This window comes from Indicator indicator, chromosome 11, assembly GCF_027791375.1.
Source record: "Indicator indicator isolate 239-I01 chromosome 11, UM_Iind_1.1, whole genome shotgun sequence".
Classification (NCBI taxonomy): Eukaryota; Metazoa; Chordata; class Aves; order Piciformes; family Indicatoridae; genus Indicator; species Indicator indicator.
In genome coordinates this window covers 3,215,184-3,232,719 of record NC_072020.1, presented here as the reverse complement: position 1 = coordinate 3,232,719, position 17,536 = coordinate 3,215,184, and the positions used below count along the sequence as shown (strand labels likewise).

General features: G+C 49.5%; 1 protein-coding gene across 1 annotated transcript in view; it reads left to right on the top strand.

The window, feature by feature from the left end:
• Positions 1 to 16,456, top strand: part of NPSR1 (neuropeptide S receptor 1) — a 77,511-nt gene extending 61,055 nt beyond the window's left edge. Inside the window, exons 6-9 of the mRNA XM_054384954.1 lie at positions 7,255 to 7,331; positions 11,547 to 11,636; positions 16,065 to 16,245; positions 16,369 to 16,456. Of these exons, the coding sequence (XP_054240929.1) occupies positions 7,255 to 7,331; positions 11,547 to 11,636; positions 16,065 to 16,245; positions 16,369 to 16,456 (436 nt within the window). The remainder of the gene's footprint in view (positions 1 to 7,254; positions 7,332 to 11,546; positions 11,637 to 16,064; positions 16,246 to 16,368) is intronic.
• The last annotated feature ends 1,080 nt before the right edge of the window (positions 16,457 to 17,536 follow it).

Genomic DNA, 17,536 nt, shown 5'->3' with positions numbered 1-17,536 from the left:
ACCAAGCTCCCTGCAGGTCCAGAGAATCCAGCACAGGTCACACAGGAACACATGGGGCTGGAAAGACTCCAGAGAAGGAGACTCCACAACCTCTCTGGCAAGCCTGTCCCAGAGCACCCTCACAGTGAAGAAGTTCCTCCTCATGTTGAGGTGGAACCTCCTGTGCTGGAGTTTCCATCCATTGCCCCTTGTCCTACCCCAGGGCACAAGTGAGCAGAGCCTGTCCCTGTCCCTGTCCCTTCCTGACCTCCAGCCCTCAGCTATTGATAGACATTTACGTGTAAAAATAAATCAAACAAAAGGGATAAAAATACCATGAATGAAAACAGCAAAGTTGATGTTTGGAGCTTGATCCAACAAGCAGGATCAGTTGGTTTTTTGTCGTTGTTTTTTTTTTTCCCTGCAATTTCCAGTTCTAAATAATAACAAAGAAAATAGAAACCCAAACCCACCCAAGCCAGCCTGGATCTTGCACACATGTGCTAATCTCTGCCCATCTATCCACTCACACAATGGTTTGCTCAGCTGAAATGACACAGAAACCACATCCGCTTTTTGTCTCTGCAGAAAGAGTGCTGCCAGTTAAGCTTCCACAAAGCACAAGGCAGCTGCATCCCCTTTGCAGGAACAAAAAGGGAGGAACAATAGGGGCAAGGTTGGATGATGAATAGAAGCAATTAGCAGGGAGCCTGTGTGTGCTTGTGCCCCACTGCAAAAGCTCATTTCACTAATAATTGCATTTGTCAGCCTTGGCATCCACAAGTGGCATCCAAAAGTGGCAAGGAGAAAGATATTGATCAATTCCAAATCACAGAATGGTCTGGTTTGGAAGAGACCTCCAAAGTCATCCAGTGCAACCCCTCTGCAGTCAGCAGGGATTTCCTCAACTAGATCAGGTTGCCCAGAGCCTTGTTCAGCCTCACTTCAGGGACATCCTCCACTAGATCAGGTTGCCCAGAGCCCTGTAGAGCCTCACCTTGAATATCTCGAGGGATGAGGCCCCAGCCACCTCCCTGGGCAACCTGTTGGCAGTGTTCCACCACCCTCATGATGTACCATGAGGTACATTTTTGTGCTGTCATATTACAACCATGATTTATTTAAAAGGTTTCTGTGCAGATCAATAACTCTTATTAATCTAAATACAGAAAGCATTTTCTTTCCCCAAAATCACAGTCAGAAGAATGAGGGTGGAGTGGGACTGTTCACAGCAGCATTTGTCTGACTAACCACCAGTTGGTTATTTACCCAGACAGCAGGTGCTGTAATTAGCAATGGGGTCAAATTAAACACCACCACCACCACCTAAGAACATGCTACAGTGAGCTCAGGTCTTAGTTCTGCAGAATTTGGATCAAGCTAAATTGCTTTTGGAGGTGCAATGAATTGAATTCAATGGTCTGAACCATATTCTTCTAATCTATTTCCCTGCCACCTCTGCACATAGGCCAAGCAGGGCTAGAAAAATGAGTGGGTTTTCAGGTTAGCAGCAGGTCCTTTCTGCCTTGTGGTCTTCACAGCTCCTTCTCAAGAAGGCCTGGACTACTTTTTCTGTCCAGATTTGACTGCTCCACCTGAGCTCTTTATTCCCTTTCTTTAGTCTTTTATTTGTATATTATCATAGAATCAGTCAGGGTTGGAAGGGATCACAAGGATCATCCAGTTCCAACCCCTCCGCCATGGGCAGGGACACCTCACACTAGATCAGCCTGGCCAGAGCCTCATCCAGCCTGGCTGCAAACACCTCCAGGGATGGGACCTCAACCACCTCCCTGGACAACCCATTCCAGGCTCTCACCACTCTCATGGGGAAGAACTTCTTCCTCACTTCCAGCCTGAATCTCCCCACTTCCAGCTTTATTCCATTCCCCCCAGTCCTATCACTACCTGGCACCCTAAAAAGTCCCTCCCCAGCTTTCTTGTAGCCCCCTTCAGATCCTGGAAGGCCACAAGAAGGTCACCTTGGAGCCTTCTCTTCTCCAGACTGAACAGCCCCAACTCTCTCAGTCTGTCCTCATAGGAGAGGAGCTCCAGCCCTCTGCTCATCCTGAATCATAGAACGGTTTAGATGTGAAGGGACCTCAGAGCTTGTCTACTCCAACCTCCCCACCATGGGCAGGGACACCTCTCAACTAGACTCAGCTGCTCAAGAACTCATCCAACCTGGCCTTCAACACCCCCAGGGAGGAGGCAGCCACAACCTCCCTGGGCAGCCTATTCTAGAGTCTCACCACCCTCTGAAGAACTTCTTCCTAATATCCAGTGTAAAGCTCCTCTCCCTCAGCTTCAAACCATCCCCCCTTGTCCTATCACTGGACACCCCTCTGGGCAGTCCCTCTCCAGTGCAAGGTTTGCCATGCATGTGTGTGTTTGGTGTGCTCTTCCATCTTGGCAGTGAAGGCTGAGCATCCTGATGTCAAGAGGAAGGAAACATCACAATATGGTTAAGAGAGATGTTGAGTTGCTGGAACGTGTCCAGAGAAGGGCAACAAAGCTGGGGAGGGGTCTGGAGCACAGCCCTGTGAGGAGAGGCTGAGGGAGCTGGGGGTGTTCAGCCTGGAGAAGAGGAGGCTCAGGGGAGACCTCATTGCTCTCTACAACTACCTGAAGGGAGGTTGTAGCCAGGTGGGGGTTGGGCTCTTCTCCCAGGCAACCAGAACAAGAGGACACAGTCTCAAGCTGTGCAGGGGGAAGTTTAGGCTTGATCTTAGAAAGAAGTTCTTCCCAGCAAGAGAGATTGGCCACTGGAATGTGCTGCCCAGGGAGGTGGTGGGGTCAGCATCCCTGGAGGTGTTTAAGAGCCTGGATGAGGCACTTAGTGCCATGGTCTGGTTGATGAGATAGGGCTGGATGATCAGCTGGACTTGATGATCTTGGAGGTCTCTTCCAACCTGGCTGCTTCTGTGATTCTGTGTGAATGGTGCAGACTGTGGCTGCACACCTCCTGTCCATTTGGATACCAGTTGTTGCCAGTCCCCTTCTCCTCTCTGCTCATCTGCAACTTCATTTGCCATCAAGTGGAAATTCTTTCCACTCTTTAGAGATATCATCAACTGCTGTGTTCTCCTCCAGCCACCTCTTACAGAGTAAAAGAAGTTACAAAGGCATTCTGAACTACTTTTCCCTTGCAAGAAAAACACAACTTCTGTTCCAGAAGTGCTCTTTCTCTCTCTCTCTCTTTTTATTTTTGTGGCTTTAAAACACACACAGATGCCTTTTATGATCCTAAGCTTTAGCTGACACATTGCTGGCAACTTGTTTGTTTAGCTCTATGCCAGCATAGCTGGGAATAAAAAAAATTAAAAAGTAGATTAGGCACTAATAATATCTGGAGTCCCAGAGAGATCAAAACATAAAGGCATAATTATGGCTGGCAAAATGGTTGCTGGGAAGCTTACCTAGCATGACAAGTGACTCCTCTTTCCTAAACCCCACTCTGAGCAGCTTTACACCTCCTCTGGTCCTCTCTTGATAAGGAAGGCTCCAGTGGATCCAACTACAGAGAAAAGGAAAAGGCAAAAAAATAAGACCAATACAAGTCCATTGTGCTGGCAGCACTTTAGAAGCCACTGGATTAAATCAGATAGCTTCTGGAGTTGCATCTGCTGCAAGAAAGGCTCCTCACAGACACTACAGTCAAGTGGGCAGGAGGAAAAGCAAGAGAGGAGCCTGACTTTGGAACCTAACAGACTCTACAGCCAAGTGGGCAGGAGGAAAAGCAAGAGAGGAGCCTGACTTTGTAATCCAAGCTTTATGGCACTTGGCTGGAAGCAGGGAGTCTGACTACTTTGCCTGTGGATTTAGGTTCCTTCATCCTGATGCTTAGGCAATTCTGAATGGGTCCTGTTGGGACACATGCAGGTCTGCATCAGAAGAGATAAATGTTTCAGCTGCAAATACAAAGGGTCAGGCTACAGATAGCAAGCTAGGGAGAAAACAGAAACAGGGCTTTTAGGAGCTGCCTGGGAATTTTCTTGAGATGACAGCAATTACAGAATCACAGAACAGCAGGGGTTGGAAGGGACCTCTCGGGATCATCTGGTCCAAACCTCCTGCTAAAGCTGCTTCACCTGCATCAAGCTGCACAGGATCATGTCCAGATGAGCTGAGAAAGTCTCCAAAGGAGACCCCACCACCTCTGGGAGCAGCCTGTTCCAGTGTTCCCAGGAAATGATTTTTTTCCTTCTGTTTATGTGGAACTTCCTATGTTCCAGTTTGTACCCTGTTGCTGGGCACCACTGACAAGAGGCTGGCCTCATCATCTAGACACTTGTCTTTTAGCTAGCAATAAGCATTGATAAGATCCCCTCTTAGCCTTTTCAATCTAAGCAGCCCCAGGCCTCTCAGCCTTTCCTCATAAGAGAGATGTTCCAGTGTCTCCTCATCACCTTTGTAACGCTCCATTGGGCTCTCTTCAGTAGCTCCCTGTCCCTCTTGAACTGGAGAGCTTCTGCTAGATGGAGTACTCCAGATGTGGAGAATAAAGCGGGAGAAGAACCTCCCTCAACCTGCTGGTCACAGTCTTCTTAATGCACCTCAGAATACCCTTGGTCTTTTTGGCCATAAGGGAACACTGCTGGCTCATGGTAAACTTGGTGTCCACCAATACCCTGAGGTCCTAATTATAGCATCAGTTATAATCCATTCTTATTCATTGGGACAATTAAAGGAGAAATCAGGCTCACAGGATGTTAGGGGTTGGAAGGGACCTCCAAAGATCATCCAGTCCAACCCCCTGCCAGAACAGGACCAGAGAATCCAGCACAGGGCACACAGGAACACATCCAGATGGGGCTTGAAAGACTCCAGAGGAGGAGACTCCACAACCTCTCTGGGCAGCCTGTTCCAGTGCTCTGTGAGCCTCACAGTGAAGAAGTTCCTCCTCATGTTGAGGTGGAACCTCCTGTGCTGGAGTTTCCATCCATTGCCCCTTGTCCTATCCCAGGGTGCAAGTGAGCAGAGCCTGTCCCCTCGCTCTTGACCCCCAGCCCTCAGCTATTGATAGACATTGATCAGATCCCCTCTCAGCCTTCTCTTCTCCAGACTGAACAGCCCCAGGGCTCTCAGCCTCTCCTCACAGGGCATGTGCTCCATGACATTATAATTTTCCACCACTGTCCCACAAAGTACAAAGGAACCCTCAAGTGCACCAACAAACAGCTTGTTGAAAAGCCAGGAGATAAAAAGAAACTGTTCAAGCCAGCCTGGAGCCATGCTGCACCTTTGAAGGGATTAAGGAGGGCAAGCTGGAGCCCATGGCAGATGCAAGCCAAGCCCTCATGGGGCAGGCATTCTAATCCTCTACTGCACAGCCCAGCCTGCACCTTCCAGTTCCAGTCCTCACCTCTTGAGCCTTGCAACCAGATGACTCTTCCACAGAATGGGAACCTCCAAGGCACACAACTGCCGCTTTTGCAAGTGTGTCTAGGAATTGAGGCCACTAGGAAAGGCTCAATATATCAGTCTGAAAGCTCTGGCAAGAGTAATGAGTCTTCTGATAATAAAAATAAATCACCTGATAGCAAGACATGTTTTTATCTCTATAAAACACTCTGAAGTAATCTCCTTAGTTGCAGTTTTTTCCCTTAGATTGATCACTAAGGTTTAGGGGAATCAATCACAGAATGGTTTGGCTTGGAAGGGAACTTTAGAGGTCATCCAGTCCAACCCCCCCTGCAGTCAGCAAGGACATCCTCCACTAGATCAGGTTGCTCAGAGCCTCATCCAGCCTGACCTGGAATGCTTGTAGGGATAGGATACCTCCAAAGCTCATCCAGACCAACCCCCCTGCAGTCAGCAGGAACATCCTCCACCAGATCAGGTTGCTCAGAGCCCTGCCCAGCCTCACCTTGAATGTCTCCAGGGATGGGGCCTCATCTACCTCCCTGGGCATCTCCCAGCTCCCTGGGAAACCTGGAGCAGTGTTTCCTCACCTTCACTGGAAAAAATTCCTTCCTTCTGTCTATAATGGTCAGGCTGTTCCAGCTCTCCCCCCCAGTCCCCTGACCACTGTGGGGTACTGCAAGCAGCACACAGCAGCTCCTGCCATGCTGCTTAGTTTTTGCAACAGGAAAACATGGCAACCTAAGGGCATTAGCTGGAATATTCTGAAATTAATTTTGTCTTCCTTAGCAGGAAGGAAAACATCACTCAGAAGTGTGCTGTTGCTTAGTGATTTGAGCTGCACATTACAAATGCTTGCAGGAGGAAAAAGGCAGACAGAGCAAGGCCTCCTATTTTTTTCTTTCCTCTCCCTGTAAACTGCTGAAAAGGTTTCAGCACATCCAGGATGTGAGTTCAAACAGCTCAAAGGAATAATTTTTGCCTGTTCTGTATTAAATAAATTGAATTCCAGGCTTGTTATCACCTAGAGAAAGGTCATAACTACCCAAGGGATTGGGGACTATGGCATCTTTTCATCTTTCCCATCAGAAATCCATGCACCTTGCCCTCTGAACATGCAAATTGTGCTCTGAATCCTTCCCATCTACCTGATGCTTCTGCCCTCCTCAGTTTCATCCCCAGGACCTTGAGATCTGAAAGTGAGCACTAAGGTACTGAACTGCATCTCTCATGGCTCCCCAGAGGACCTCTTCACCAGTCAGCTCCATGCCCACAGAGCAACACCAAATCACAAGTGTGCACACAGTCAAAGCAGGTCCATGCTTTTGCTTCCTCTACTTCAGTGTCCTTCTTACAGCTCTCAAGCCCACAAGCACATCCCTGTACAGGGAAGAAATGTCCCCCTAGGCAGAGTTGGCCCCAGAGTCCCCAGTGAACCCCTGAGCCTGCAGGGTCTTGGCCAGCTCACTGCATTCCTCTGCATCTCTGATTTGACATCTGCAAGGTCAGGGCAGTGATAATGATTTCAATGGGGAAAGCTCTTCAGGTCTGTGTCTGAAAAGCAGAGAGTAATATTTGATTGACTACTGTTGTTATCATTACTATAATTATTAATTATTATTACTATTATCATGGAATCAGTCAGGGTTGGAAGGGACCACAAGGATCATCCAGTTCCAACCCCCCTGCCATGGGCAGGGACACCTCACACTAGATCAGGCTGGCCAGAGCCTCATCCAGCCTGGCTGCAAACACCTCAGGACTACTATTATTATTTTTACTACTATTAACATTATTCCTCTGAAGTCCCATCATCTCCCTGAGCTCCTTGCATGCAGAATGAGGACACTGCAGGAGCAGAAATGAGTTGGGATGTCAGTCAAACTTTCTGTGCCTCTCTCCCTTCTGCAGTGTCATATACTCCATCGTGATTCGAACCATCTGGGTGAAGAGCAAAGCTCAGGCTGTCATCTTATCCAGCTGCCCTGGTGAGTCTCAGCACACATCTCCAGCCTCCTGATTCAAATCCCACCTGTTCCCTTAAATCCAGGAGCTCCTGGATATCTGCTGTCAAATTGGACAAGACCAAGTGGAAGGTCCTGCAGCTGGGTCGGGGCAATCCCAGGCACTGATACAGGCTGGGGAGGGAGAGCAGCTCTGAAGAAAAGGACTTGGGGGTGCTGGGGGATGAGAAGCTCAACAGGAGCTGTCAGTGTGCACTTGCAGCCCAGAAAGCCAACCAGAGCCTGGGCTGCATCAGGAGAAGTGTGGCCAGCAGGTCAAGGGAGGTGATTCTCCCCCTCTGCTCAGCTCTGGTGAGACCCCACCTGGAGTACTGCATCCAGGTCTGGAGCCTCTGTTACAAGAGGGATCTGGAGGTGCTGGAAGGTGTCCAGAGAAGGGCCACCAGGATGAGCAGAGGGCTGGAGCTCCTCTCCTATGAGGACAGACTGAGAGAGTTGGGGTTGTTCAGTCTGGAGAAGAGAAGGCTCTGAGGTGACCTTCTTGTGGCCTTGCAGTATCTGAAGGGGGCTACAAGAAAGCTGGGGAGGGACTTTTTAGGGTGTCAGGTAGTGATAGGACTGGGGGGAATGGAACAAAAATGAAATGGGGAGATTCAGACTGGACATGAGGAAGAAATTCTTCCCCATGAGGGTGGTGAGACACTGGCACAGGTTGCCCAGGGAGGTGGTGGAAGCCTCATCCCTGGAGGTTTTTAAGGTCAGGCTGGATGTGGCTGTGAGCAACCTGCTGTAGTGTGAGGTGTCCCTGCCCATGGCAGGGGGGTTGGAACTGGATGATCCTTGAGGTTCCTTCCAACCCTAAGAATTCTATGATATTGGGCCCCTGTCACAGCAGTGGGGGTTCTGTAGTTACTCCTTCAAGACTTTCTTCTACATCATAGAACTCAGAGTCCCTATTCCTAGAACTTTTCCCATTTCCAGAATAGTTTTTGTACTAGAAGATGCTTAAATAAGTTTTTTGGGTTAGTTTTTTTTCCCCCTCCTGTGTTTTCATATGACCTTGCAAGCCTGGACTTTGGTCAAGATCAGAAATCCCTGGCTATAGAAAGCCAGAAAATGAGCTAAGCTTTCCACCCCAAGACCATAAAACATTTCTGGGCTGCTCTGCTGCAGCCTGGCAAAGAATCTGGGCAGCAATCATTTCAACCCCCTCACTTTGTCAGCTGCCTTTCCTGACAGCTCTGAAGATTAGTGTTCATTTGCACTAATGGGGTTTGCAACACAACTTTAAGAGGACACAAGCAGTTAGTGCAGCCAAGGGGTGAGTGGAAACACACCAACCTGTGGGGAGGAAGCTGCTGGTACTTGCCTGAAAGCAGCAGCATCACAAGAGGAAGGGTCCTATCAATGATGCTGCAGATAGATATCCATATGCCATAGCCTGAGAGCTGTCAACTATAATCTAAGACTTTTCCTCTGGGAAGATAAAGCAGGACTGGTCAGTATTAGCTGCTCTTAGAATCACAGAATGGTTTGGGTTGGAAGGGAACTTTAGAGGTCATCCAGTCCAACCCCCCTGCAGTCAGCAAGGACATCCTCCACTAGATCAGGTTGCTCAGAGCCTCATCCAGCCTGACCTAGAATGCTTGTAGGGATAGGATGCCTCCAAAGCTCATCTAGACCCAACCCCCCTGCAGTCAGCAGGGACATCCTCCACTAGATCAGGTTGCTCAGAGCTCTGTCCAGCCTCACCTTGAATGGGGCCTCATCTACCTCCCTGGGCAACCTGTTGCAGTGTTCCACCAGCCTCATGGTACAGAACTGGTCCTTAATATCCAATCTCAATCTGCTCTTCTCTCATTCCAAACCACTGTCCCTCATCCTGTCATTCCAGGCCTTTGCAAACAGTTCCTCTGCAGCCTTCCTGTAGCCCTCTTCAGGTCCTGGCAGGCTGCTATTAGGTCTCCCTGGAGCCTTCTCTTCTCCAGGCTGCACACCCCCAGCTCCCTCAGCCTGTCCTCACAGCAGAGCTGCTCCAGCCCCCTGAGCATTTTCTTGGCCCTCCTCTGGCCCTGCTCCAGCAGGTCCATGTGCTTCCTGTGTTGAGGCTTCCAGAGTAGTACTCACCAGAACAGATGAAGTGGCAGAATCCCTTCTCTCCATCTCTGGCCATGCTGCTTTTGATGCAGCCCAGGATGTAATTCCAGTATTCTCCTGTCTAAGCCAGCAAGTGATTTCCTGTAATAACAAGTACAGATTGATTTCAAGATTCTAGTTGGGATATGTCACTGCTAGCAAGGTCCATAAAAAAATTATTTACTTTTCTTTTTTTCTCCTCCTTACCAATTCCACAGCCTTGCCATGATGTTTGCACAAGAGATGCAAAAAGTTGTGTGCACAGAGTTGTTTCCAATTCACAGATTCATCAAATGGGTTGTGTTGGAAGATCACCTAGATCCAACCCCCTTTCCCCATGCCAGGGTTGATTACATCAACCAAAATTCCAGCCCTGAAGCTTGGACTACAAGAATGTGAAGGTGCTTTGATAAAAAGATGGCCTTCTGGTGTGTTCAATGTGGTGAACTCCCTGATTCTGAGCCAGCACCAGGAACAGAAAATTGCCATTGCTAATGAAATCAGGCATATTATTGCCAGCATGCTGCTGCTGTGACTCAAATACACAACCTGAACTCTCCAAGACGTTTAGTGAGGCTTCAGAGAGAATGAGATCAACCAGCCTTGATGTCAGGCTGAATAGGATTTGCCTCTCAATTCGAGCCACACTTCATCTCTGCCAAGCCAGCCTAACAGCATGTCAGATTTCATTACTTGAGTCAACAGGGAGAGTAAACTGTGTGACTGATTATCCAAAGCATCAAAAAGAGATTAAGAGAGTGGAATAGGTAGATTTGGGAAAAAAAAAAAAAAAACAAAAACAAAAACACCAAAAGATCCCTGGGACTGGAATCCAGTTAGAAGTGAGGCAGGTAGTCTGTTCTGCCAGATTGCTGCTTCTCTTCTCTCCTCTTATCTACAGCTGCTGGGTTGTTTTCAGACAATGTCTCCTGTGACACCCCTCTGGTTGCATCTGGGCACATGGATCTTATTAGGCTGATACAGCTTGGCACACAAGGGAGGGATTTTCCTGATTCAGTGTTGAGTGTCAGGAATAGGGAGGGATGCTGGAGGGAAGGGATGCCATTCAGAGGGACCTGGGCCAACACCATCCTGAGGAAGTTCAATAAAGTCAAGGGCAAGGTGCAGCACCTGGGTCAGGGCAATCCCAAGCACAAATACAGGCTGGGTGGAGAATGGAGAGAGAGCAGGCCTGAGAGGAAGGACTTGGGAGTGTTGGTAGATGAGAGGCTCAACACAAGCTGGCAATGTGTGTTTGCAGGCCAGGAAGCCAAGTGTATGCTGGGCTGCATCACAAGAAGCATGGCCAGCAGGTTGAGGGAGGGGATTCTGCCCCTCTGCTCCATGCTAGCAGGATCCCAGCTGGAGTCTTGTGGCCAGCTCTGAAGCCCCCAACGCAAGAAGGACATGGGACTTTTGGGCTGGGTCCAGAGGAGGCCCATGAAAATGGTCAGAGTGTTTGAACACTTCTGCTATGAAGACAGGCTGAGAGAGTTGGGGCTTGTTAAACCTGGAGAAGAGAGGGCTGCAGGGAGATCTTAGAGCAGCCTTCTGCCATTTGAAGGAGGCTTCCAGGATAGCTGTAGAGGGACTTGTTACAAAGGCATGTAGTGACAGGTCAAGAATGACTGGATTCAAATTGGAAGAAGCTATGTATAGAGATTAGGAGAAGAATTTTCTCCATGAGGGTGGTGAGACACAGGAAAAACTTGGCCAGAAAAGTTGTGGAGTCTCCAGCACTGGAAATGTTCAAAACTAGTACGGATAGGGCCTTGAGCAACCTCCTCTAGTAGGAGGCATCTTTGTCCATGGCAGAGCAGCTGGAACTAGATGATCCTTAAGATCCCTTCCAACCCAAAGCATTCTGTGATTCTATGAATACCCAACTGCCACAGCTCCTCAGGAAGATCTCTTCTGCTTGTGTTCCCTCCTGGTTTAGGGTGGCTCATGTTCCGACTGCCTGACTTGAGCAGGTTTGCAAGTCTCCTGATTTCAGGAACTACTGAGTCCCCTGCTGGCCCCAGGGAAGGATGGGCATTGGATCACTGTGTTTCCTGGCACATCCATGCTGTTCTTTTACTACCTGAACTGTTCTTTCTCCAGGTGGCAAAACCTGTGCTGGCTACACCAGCCGTGGGTTCCTATCCAGGGCGAAGGTGAAAGCCATCAAGTACAGCATTGTAATTGTCCTTGGTAAGTGAAAAGCTCCCTGGCTGCTGGACAGGGGGAGGATGCTGATGCTAGGTTGCTGGTCTTCATCAGCCATCTCTGTCCTCAGCAGATAAAGTGCAGCAGATGGCTCAGAGAGTGAACTTCACTTAGACCCCCTGACTTGCCTTCTGACCTTGTCCTTCCCCTCTCCTCTGGCTGGCAAGCTCCTATTTTAGGCATCTGACATAAGGCTCAAATGCAATTATGTGAGCAGCTTCTCCTGGGCATAAACAAAAGAGGGATAGTGCCTAAAAGGAACAAAGGTTTTAAGCTAAAAGAGGGAAGATTTAGACTAGATAGAAGGAAGGCATTTTTTACAGGGGGTGTGGTGAAACACTGCACAGGTTGACCAGAGAGGTGGGACCTGGAAACATTCCAGGTCAGGTTGGATGGGGCTCTGAGCAACCTGATCTAGTTGAAGATGTCCCTGCTAACTGCAGGGTTGGACTTGGTCTAAGTCTACAGGTCCCTTCCAGCCCAAACCATTCTATGGTCTCCTTCCCATCCATCCTGGACAGGTCTTTTAGGCTCAGACTCTGCACAGCATGTTAGGTGCTGGGGCAGTGCAAGGCAGAGGAGGGGGATGCAGAGCAACTGAGTAAGATGTCAGAAGTGTGTTGACTGCTGAGTTGGGAAGAACCAGCCCTCCTTTCCCAGCTGGGCAGCAGATGACTCAGTGCAGGTGTCCTCTGTCTCCCAGGGAGATGACATTATCTTGACAGAATTAGGAGGCTGACATTCTAGCTCAGTGAATAAAGGCAGCATCACAGAGGGCTTGTGGTTAGCTGCCAGAGACAGGCAGGAAGGAGACCAAAGCTATTTACTCCCAAGGGCTGGTAGTCATCCCCTGGCACTGAAAAAAGAGAATGCTTCCCTCCCCAGTGCTACACAAAATTCAGATGGGATGCCATGGTGATAATAGCTGCTACAGGGGTGCTCAGCTCACAGTTTAGAGGTAGACATCTGCAGACAGGAGAGAGGCTGGTGTGAGTCATGCTTTTTAGAAGCCCCAAAATAGATTCCCTGAGCCTGAACTTTTCTGTATGGCAATGAGAGAAGGTGTTTGTCAGAAACAGCTGCCAATGCTGCACCATTCCATTGGAGGAGCTCAGCTGGACCTTGGTAATGTTGAGGCACCCAGCACCTCTTGATCTCCAAACACATTACAGTACCTAGCACTCATGGAATTCTTTAAAGCCCCTTCAAGCTCTGCAGGCGCCATGCTATTATCCACAGGCTGACACTCTATGGCTGTGGTGGTGGTGGTGCCTGTCACAGGCACTGCCACTTTGCTTAAATCTACCAAACAAGAAGGGAATACATCTACCCAACAAGAAGGGAATACATCTACCCAACAAGAAGGGAATACATCTACCCAACAAGAAGGGAGTTTACCTCTTCCTTGCACATTCAGTGAGCACTCAACTAACTGCCAAGGAAGCAATCCTGATTAATGTGGCAAGAAAGCAAGCATGAGGTCACTCTGGTGTCTCCTTCGGGTCAGGGAGAGACCATGTGTCTGACTTCACAGGTACTTGTACCCTTCTAAGCCTGGCACCTAAAGCTTGCAGAATCACAGAAACATTCAGGTTGGAACAGACCCTCAGTATCACCAGGTCCAACACAGAACCCTACTCTACAAGGGTCACCCCTAAACCAGAGCCCCAAGCACCACATCCAAACCACCTTAAACACATCCAGGCTTGGGGACTCCACCACCTCCCTGGGCAGCTCATTCCAATCCCTGACCACTCTTGCTGGGAAAAAATGTTTCCTTCTGTCCAGTCTAAACCTCCCCAGTGGCAGCTTGAGGCCATTCCCTCTTGTTCTACCACCAATTACCTGGGAGAAGAGACCAGCAGCAGCCTCTCTACAACATCCTTTCAGGTAGTTGTAGACAGCAATGAGGTCTCCTCTTCTCCAAACTAACCATCCCCAGCTCCTTCAGTTGCTCTCCTCCAGGCCTTAGCTGAGTGAACTGTCCCAGCAGTGCTATGTAAACGGTTGTAGAAACAGGAAAGGTTATCAAGCACTGGAACAGGCTGCCCAAGGAGATGGTGGAGTCACCACCCCTGGAGGGATTTAAAAGGCATGGAGGCATGGTGCTGAAGGACAGGGTTTAGTGGTAACCTGGCAATGTTGAGCTAGTGGTTAGACTTGATCTTAAAGTGTGTGCTTGATCTCTGGGCAACCTGATCCAGTGGAGGATGTCCCTGCTTACTGCAGAGGGGGTTGGACAGGATGACCTTTGGAGGTCCCTTCCAACCCAGACCGTTCTGTGATTCTGTCTCTTCCCTCCCCAAACACTTCTATCAATCTTTGATTCTAAACCTTGCCTCAAAAGCCTTTGTAAATGCCCTTAGATATTTGTGAGGGACACACAAGTAAAGGTAGATCTGTGGCTTTTTTCTTTCCACCACCTCTGAGCAAATCAGGGGCTATGAACCATGCACCCTTCCCTTCCCTCTTCTCTTCCCTTCCCTCTTCCCTCTTCTCTTCCCTTCCCTCTTCCCTCTTCTCTTCCCTTCCCTCTTCTCTTCCCTTCCCTCTTCCCTTCCCTTCCCTTCCCCCTTCTCTTCCCTTCCCCCTTCTCTTCCCTTCCCCCTTCTCTTCCCTTCCCTCTTCCCTCTTCTCTTCCTTCTTCTCTTCCCTCTTCTCTTCCCTTCCCTCTTCCCTCTTCTCTTCCCTTCCCTCTTCTCTTCCCTTCCCTCTTCCCTTCCCTTCTCTCTTCTCTTCCCTTCCCCCTTCTCTTCCCTTCCCCCTTCTCTTCCCTTCCCCCTTCTTTTCCCTTCCCCCTTCTCTTCCCTTCCCTCTTCCCTCTTCTCTTCCTTCTTCTCTTCCCTTCCCTCTTCTCTTCCCTTCCCTCTTCTCTTCCTTCTTCTCTTCCCTTCCCCCTTCTCTTCCCTTCCCTCTTCCCTTCCCTCTTCTCTTCCCTTCCCTTCTCTTCCCTTCCCTCTTCCCTTCCCTTCCCCCTTCTCTTCCCTTCCCCCTTCTCTTCCCTTCCCCCTTCTCTTCCCTTCCCCCTTCTCTTCCTTCTTCTCTTCCCTCTTCTCTTCCCTTCCCTCTTCCCTCTTCTCTTCCCTTCCCTCTTCCCTTCCCTTCTCTCTTCTCTTCCCTTCCCCCTTCTCTTCCCTTCCCCCTTCTTTTCCCTTCCCCCTTCTCTTCCCTTCCCCCTTCTCTTCCCTTCCCTCTTCCCTCTTCTCTTCCTTCTTCTCTTCCCTTCCCTCTTCTCTTCCCTCTTCTCTTCCTTCTTCTCTTCCCTTCCCCCTTCTCTTCCCTTCCCTCTTCCCTTCCCTCTTCTCTTCCCTTCCCCCTTCTCTTCCCTTCCCTCTTCCCTTCCCTCTTCTCTTCCCTTCCCTTCTCTTCCCTTCCCCCTTCTCTTCCCTTCCCTCTTCCCTTCCCTCTTCTCTTCCCTTCCCTTCTCTTCCCTTCCCTTCTCTTCCCTTCCCCAGATTCTCCTCTCAGATTGTGCTACAGGAATTAGTCTTCCAGCACACTCCACATGCACACAGCACCTCCAATTAGCCAGAGGCCACTGCTGCTCTGCCCAGGGGTGGGGTGGAGGTGTCATTTCTTGCTCCTGGGTGGCTGAGAGCCCTGTTTTAACAGGTAGCTGTGACAGGCAGTGGTGCTTTGATAGTGTGTACATTTAGATTGGCTGCTCACCCCAGGGACCATTAAAAGAGTGCTTCACTGTAACTGATGATGCTTTAACTGGGTACCTATTTACCCTTTATGTGTTGTGGAGTGTTCAAAAGTGCCTCCACGTGTCTAGAGGGAGCACTCCAAACACTTAGAGGGGCACACACAATATACTTTATGGGCATTAAAATGAAAATAAAGGCAAATAAAAGCACAACCTAGTAACTATTCTCTTAAATAAGGCCCTGAACAGACAGAAATATTTACCTTTTTTTTTTTTTTTTGCATGAACAAATATTTTGTGTTCAGAAAGCCTCTGCTTGTGTGTGACTGCCTCCCTAGACAGCTAGACAGTTGGGGCTGTTCAGTCTGGAGAAGAGAAGGCTCCAAGGTGACCTTCTTGTGGCCTTCCAGGATCTGAAGGGGCCTACAAGAAAGCTGGGGAGGGACTTTTTAGGATATCAGGTAGTGACAGGACTGGGGGGAATGGAACAAAGCTGGAAGTGGGGAGATTCAGACTGGACGTGAGGAAGAAGTTCTTCCCCATGAGAGTGGTGAGAGCCTGGAATGGGTTGTCCAGGGAGGTGGTTGAGGCTCCATCCCTGGAGGTGTTTGCATCCAGGCTGGATGAGGCTCTGGCCAGGCTGATGTAGTGTGAGGTGTCCCTGCCCATGGCAGGGGGGTTGGAACTGGATGATCCTTGTGGTCCTTTCTAACCCTGACTGATTCTATGATTCTATGATCTAACTCTCGGTGTCTCTCTTGCAGCCTTTGTTCTCTGCTGGAGCCCTTACTTTCTTTTTGACATCCTGGACAACTTCAACGTACTGCCTGAGACCAAAGAGCGTTTCTATGCCTCTGTGATCATCCAGAACCTGCCAGCTCTGAACAGTGCCATCAACCCCCTCATCTACTGCCTCTTCAGCAGCCGCCTCTGCCCCCCTTTCGAGTACTGCTCCTTTGCTGACCCTCTGAGTCCCCCCTCACAAGGGAGGGAACACACAAACACAACCCCTACACTGACTTCTTATTGCCAGCTGGTTGAATTCTGACCATTCCTTATTCTCTTTAGGGAAAGAAGGACACGAAGGCTGGGGGCCACTCTCCGAGACAAGAGCGACGGAGGGCAGGAGATGCAGGTCCTGTCCAGACCAGAATAAGTCCAGCACAGATGATGCTCCACAAAGCTGTGCTGGGACCTCTACTGAGGAAAAGCAGAGGCCCCTGACAAGCCTCATACATCATGAGTGGATGAACATGGGCTGGAGAGAGTTCTCACCTTGCTGCTGTTGAGCAGCGCTCACATTTGGATTGGCACTGGATCAGCTGCCAGTGCCAAGGGCACAAGGGGTTTGCATGCCACTGTTGGGAGGCTTCATCCTGGCCCTGTTTGCCAGCAAGCTCAAATAAAGATGTACTCTGAGCAGCAAAGAACAATGGAAATGTCTCCTCAGAGCCTTCTCTGTTTCTTTCCAGGAGTCCCTAACAATCATCTTCTGTACCATCCAGCTGGTACAGCTGATAAAGAGTATTTACAATTAATTACAGAGCAGGGACCCTATTTAGAAGGAAAAGGCAGGCACTCTCTCAGCCAGAGCACAGCACCATCACTCTGTGTAATTACATCTGGGTTTCATCCACAGCCACTTACAGAGCTGTAGCCAGAGAAGAGGGGATGAAGGGCTGGGGGACTGCCTCCCTCCTCTCCTGGCCCTGTTTCTCAGCTCATGCTACTCCTTGCAGTCCCATCAGTCCTGCATCACTTCCTTTCTTTCCCATGAAAAATTTCCCTGCTCTCTTACCTTGACACGTTGGTGGCACTCCAGGGTCCCATGCAACAGAACCAGGCAATGATTTATTTCTGGGCTACCTTATTAACAAAGCATTTGCCAGCCCCTCCCAGCCCCTGAGGCTCATTCACATGCCAGATCTTCATATGCTGTTGTGATAAAGGCCCTAAGCAGGCTTCTGGGGACCCTACAGGGAGCTTTCAGATGGGACAGATCAATCTCACATTCACATAGCAGCATTTCCCTGGCTTGTGCCCTATGTAAATCATCCATGGTGCTTAAATCTCAGAAGGGTAGGGCTTGGAGAGAGATAATCTAGTCCAAACCTCCCTGCTAAAGCAGGTTCTCCTAGAGCAGGTAGCACAGGATTGCTTCCAGGTGGGTGTTGACTCTCTCCAGAAAAGGAGACACCACAGCCTCCCTGGGCAGCCTGCTCCACTGCTCTGCCAC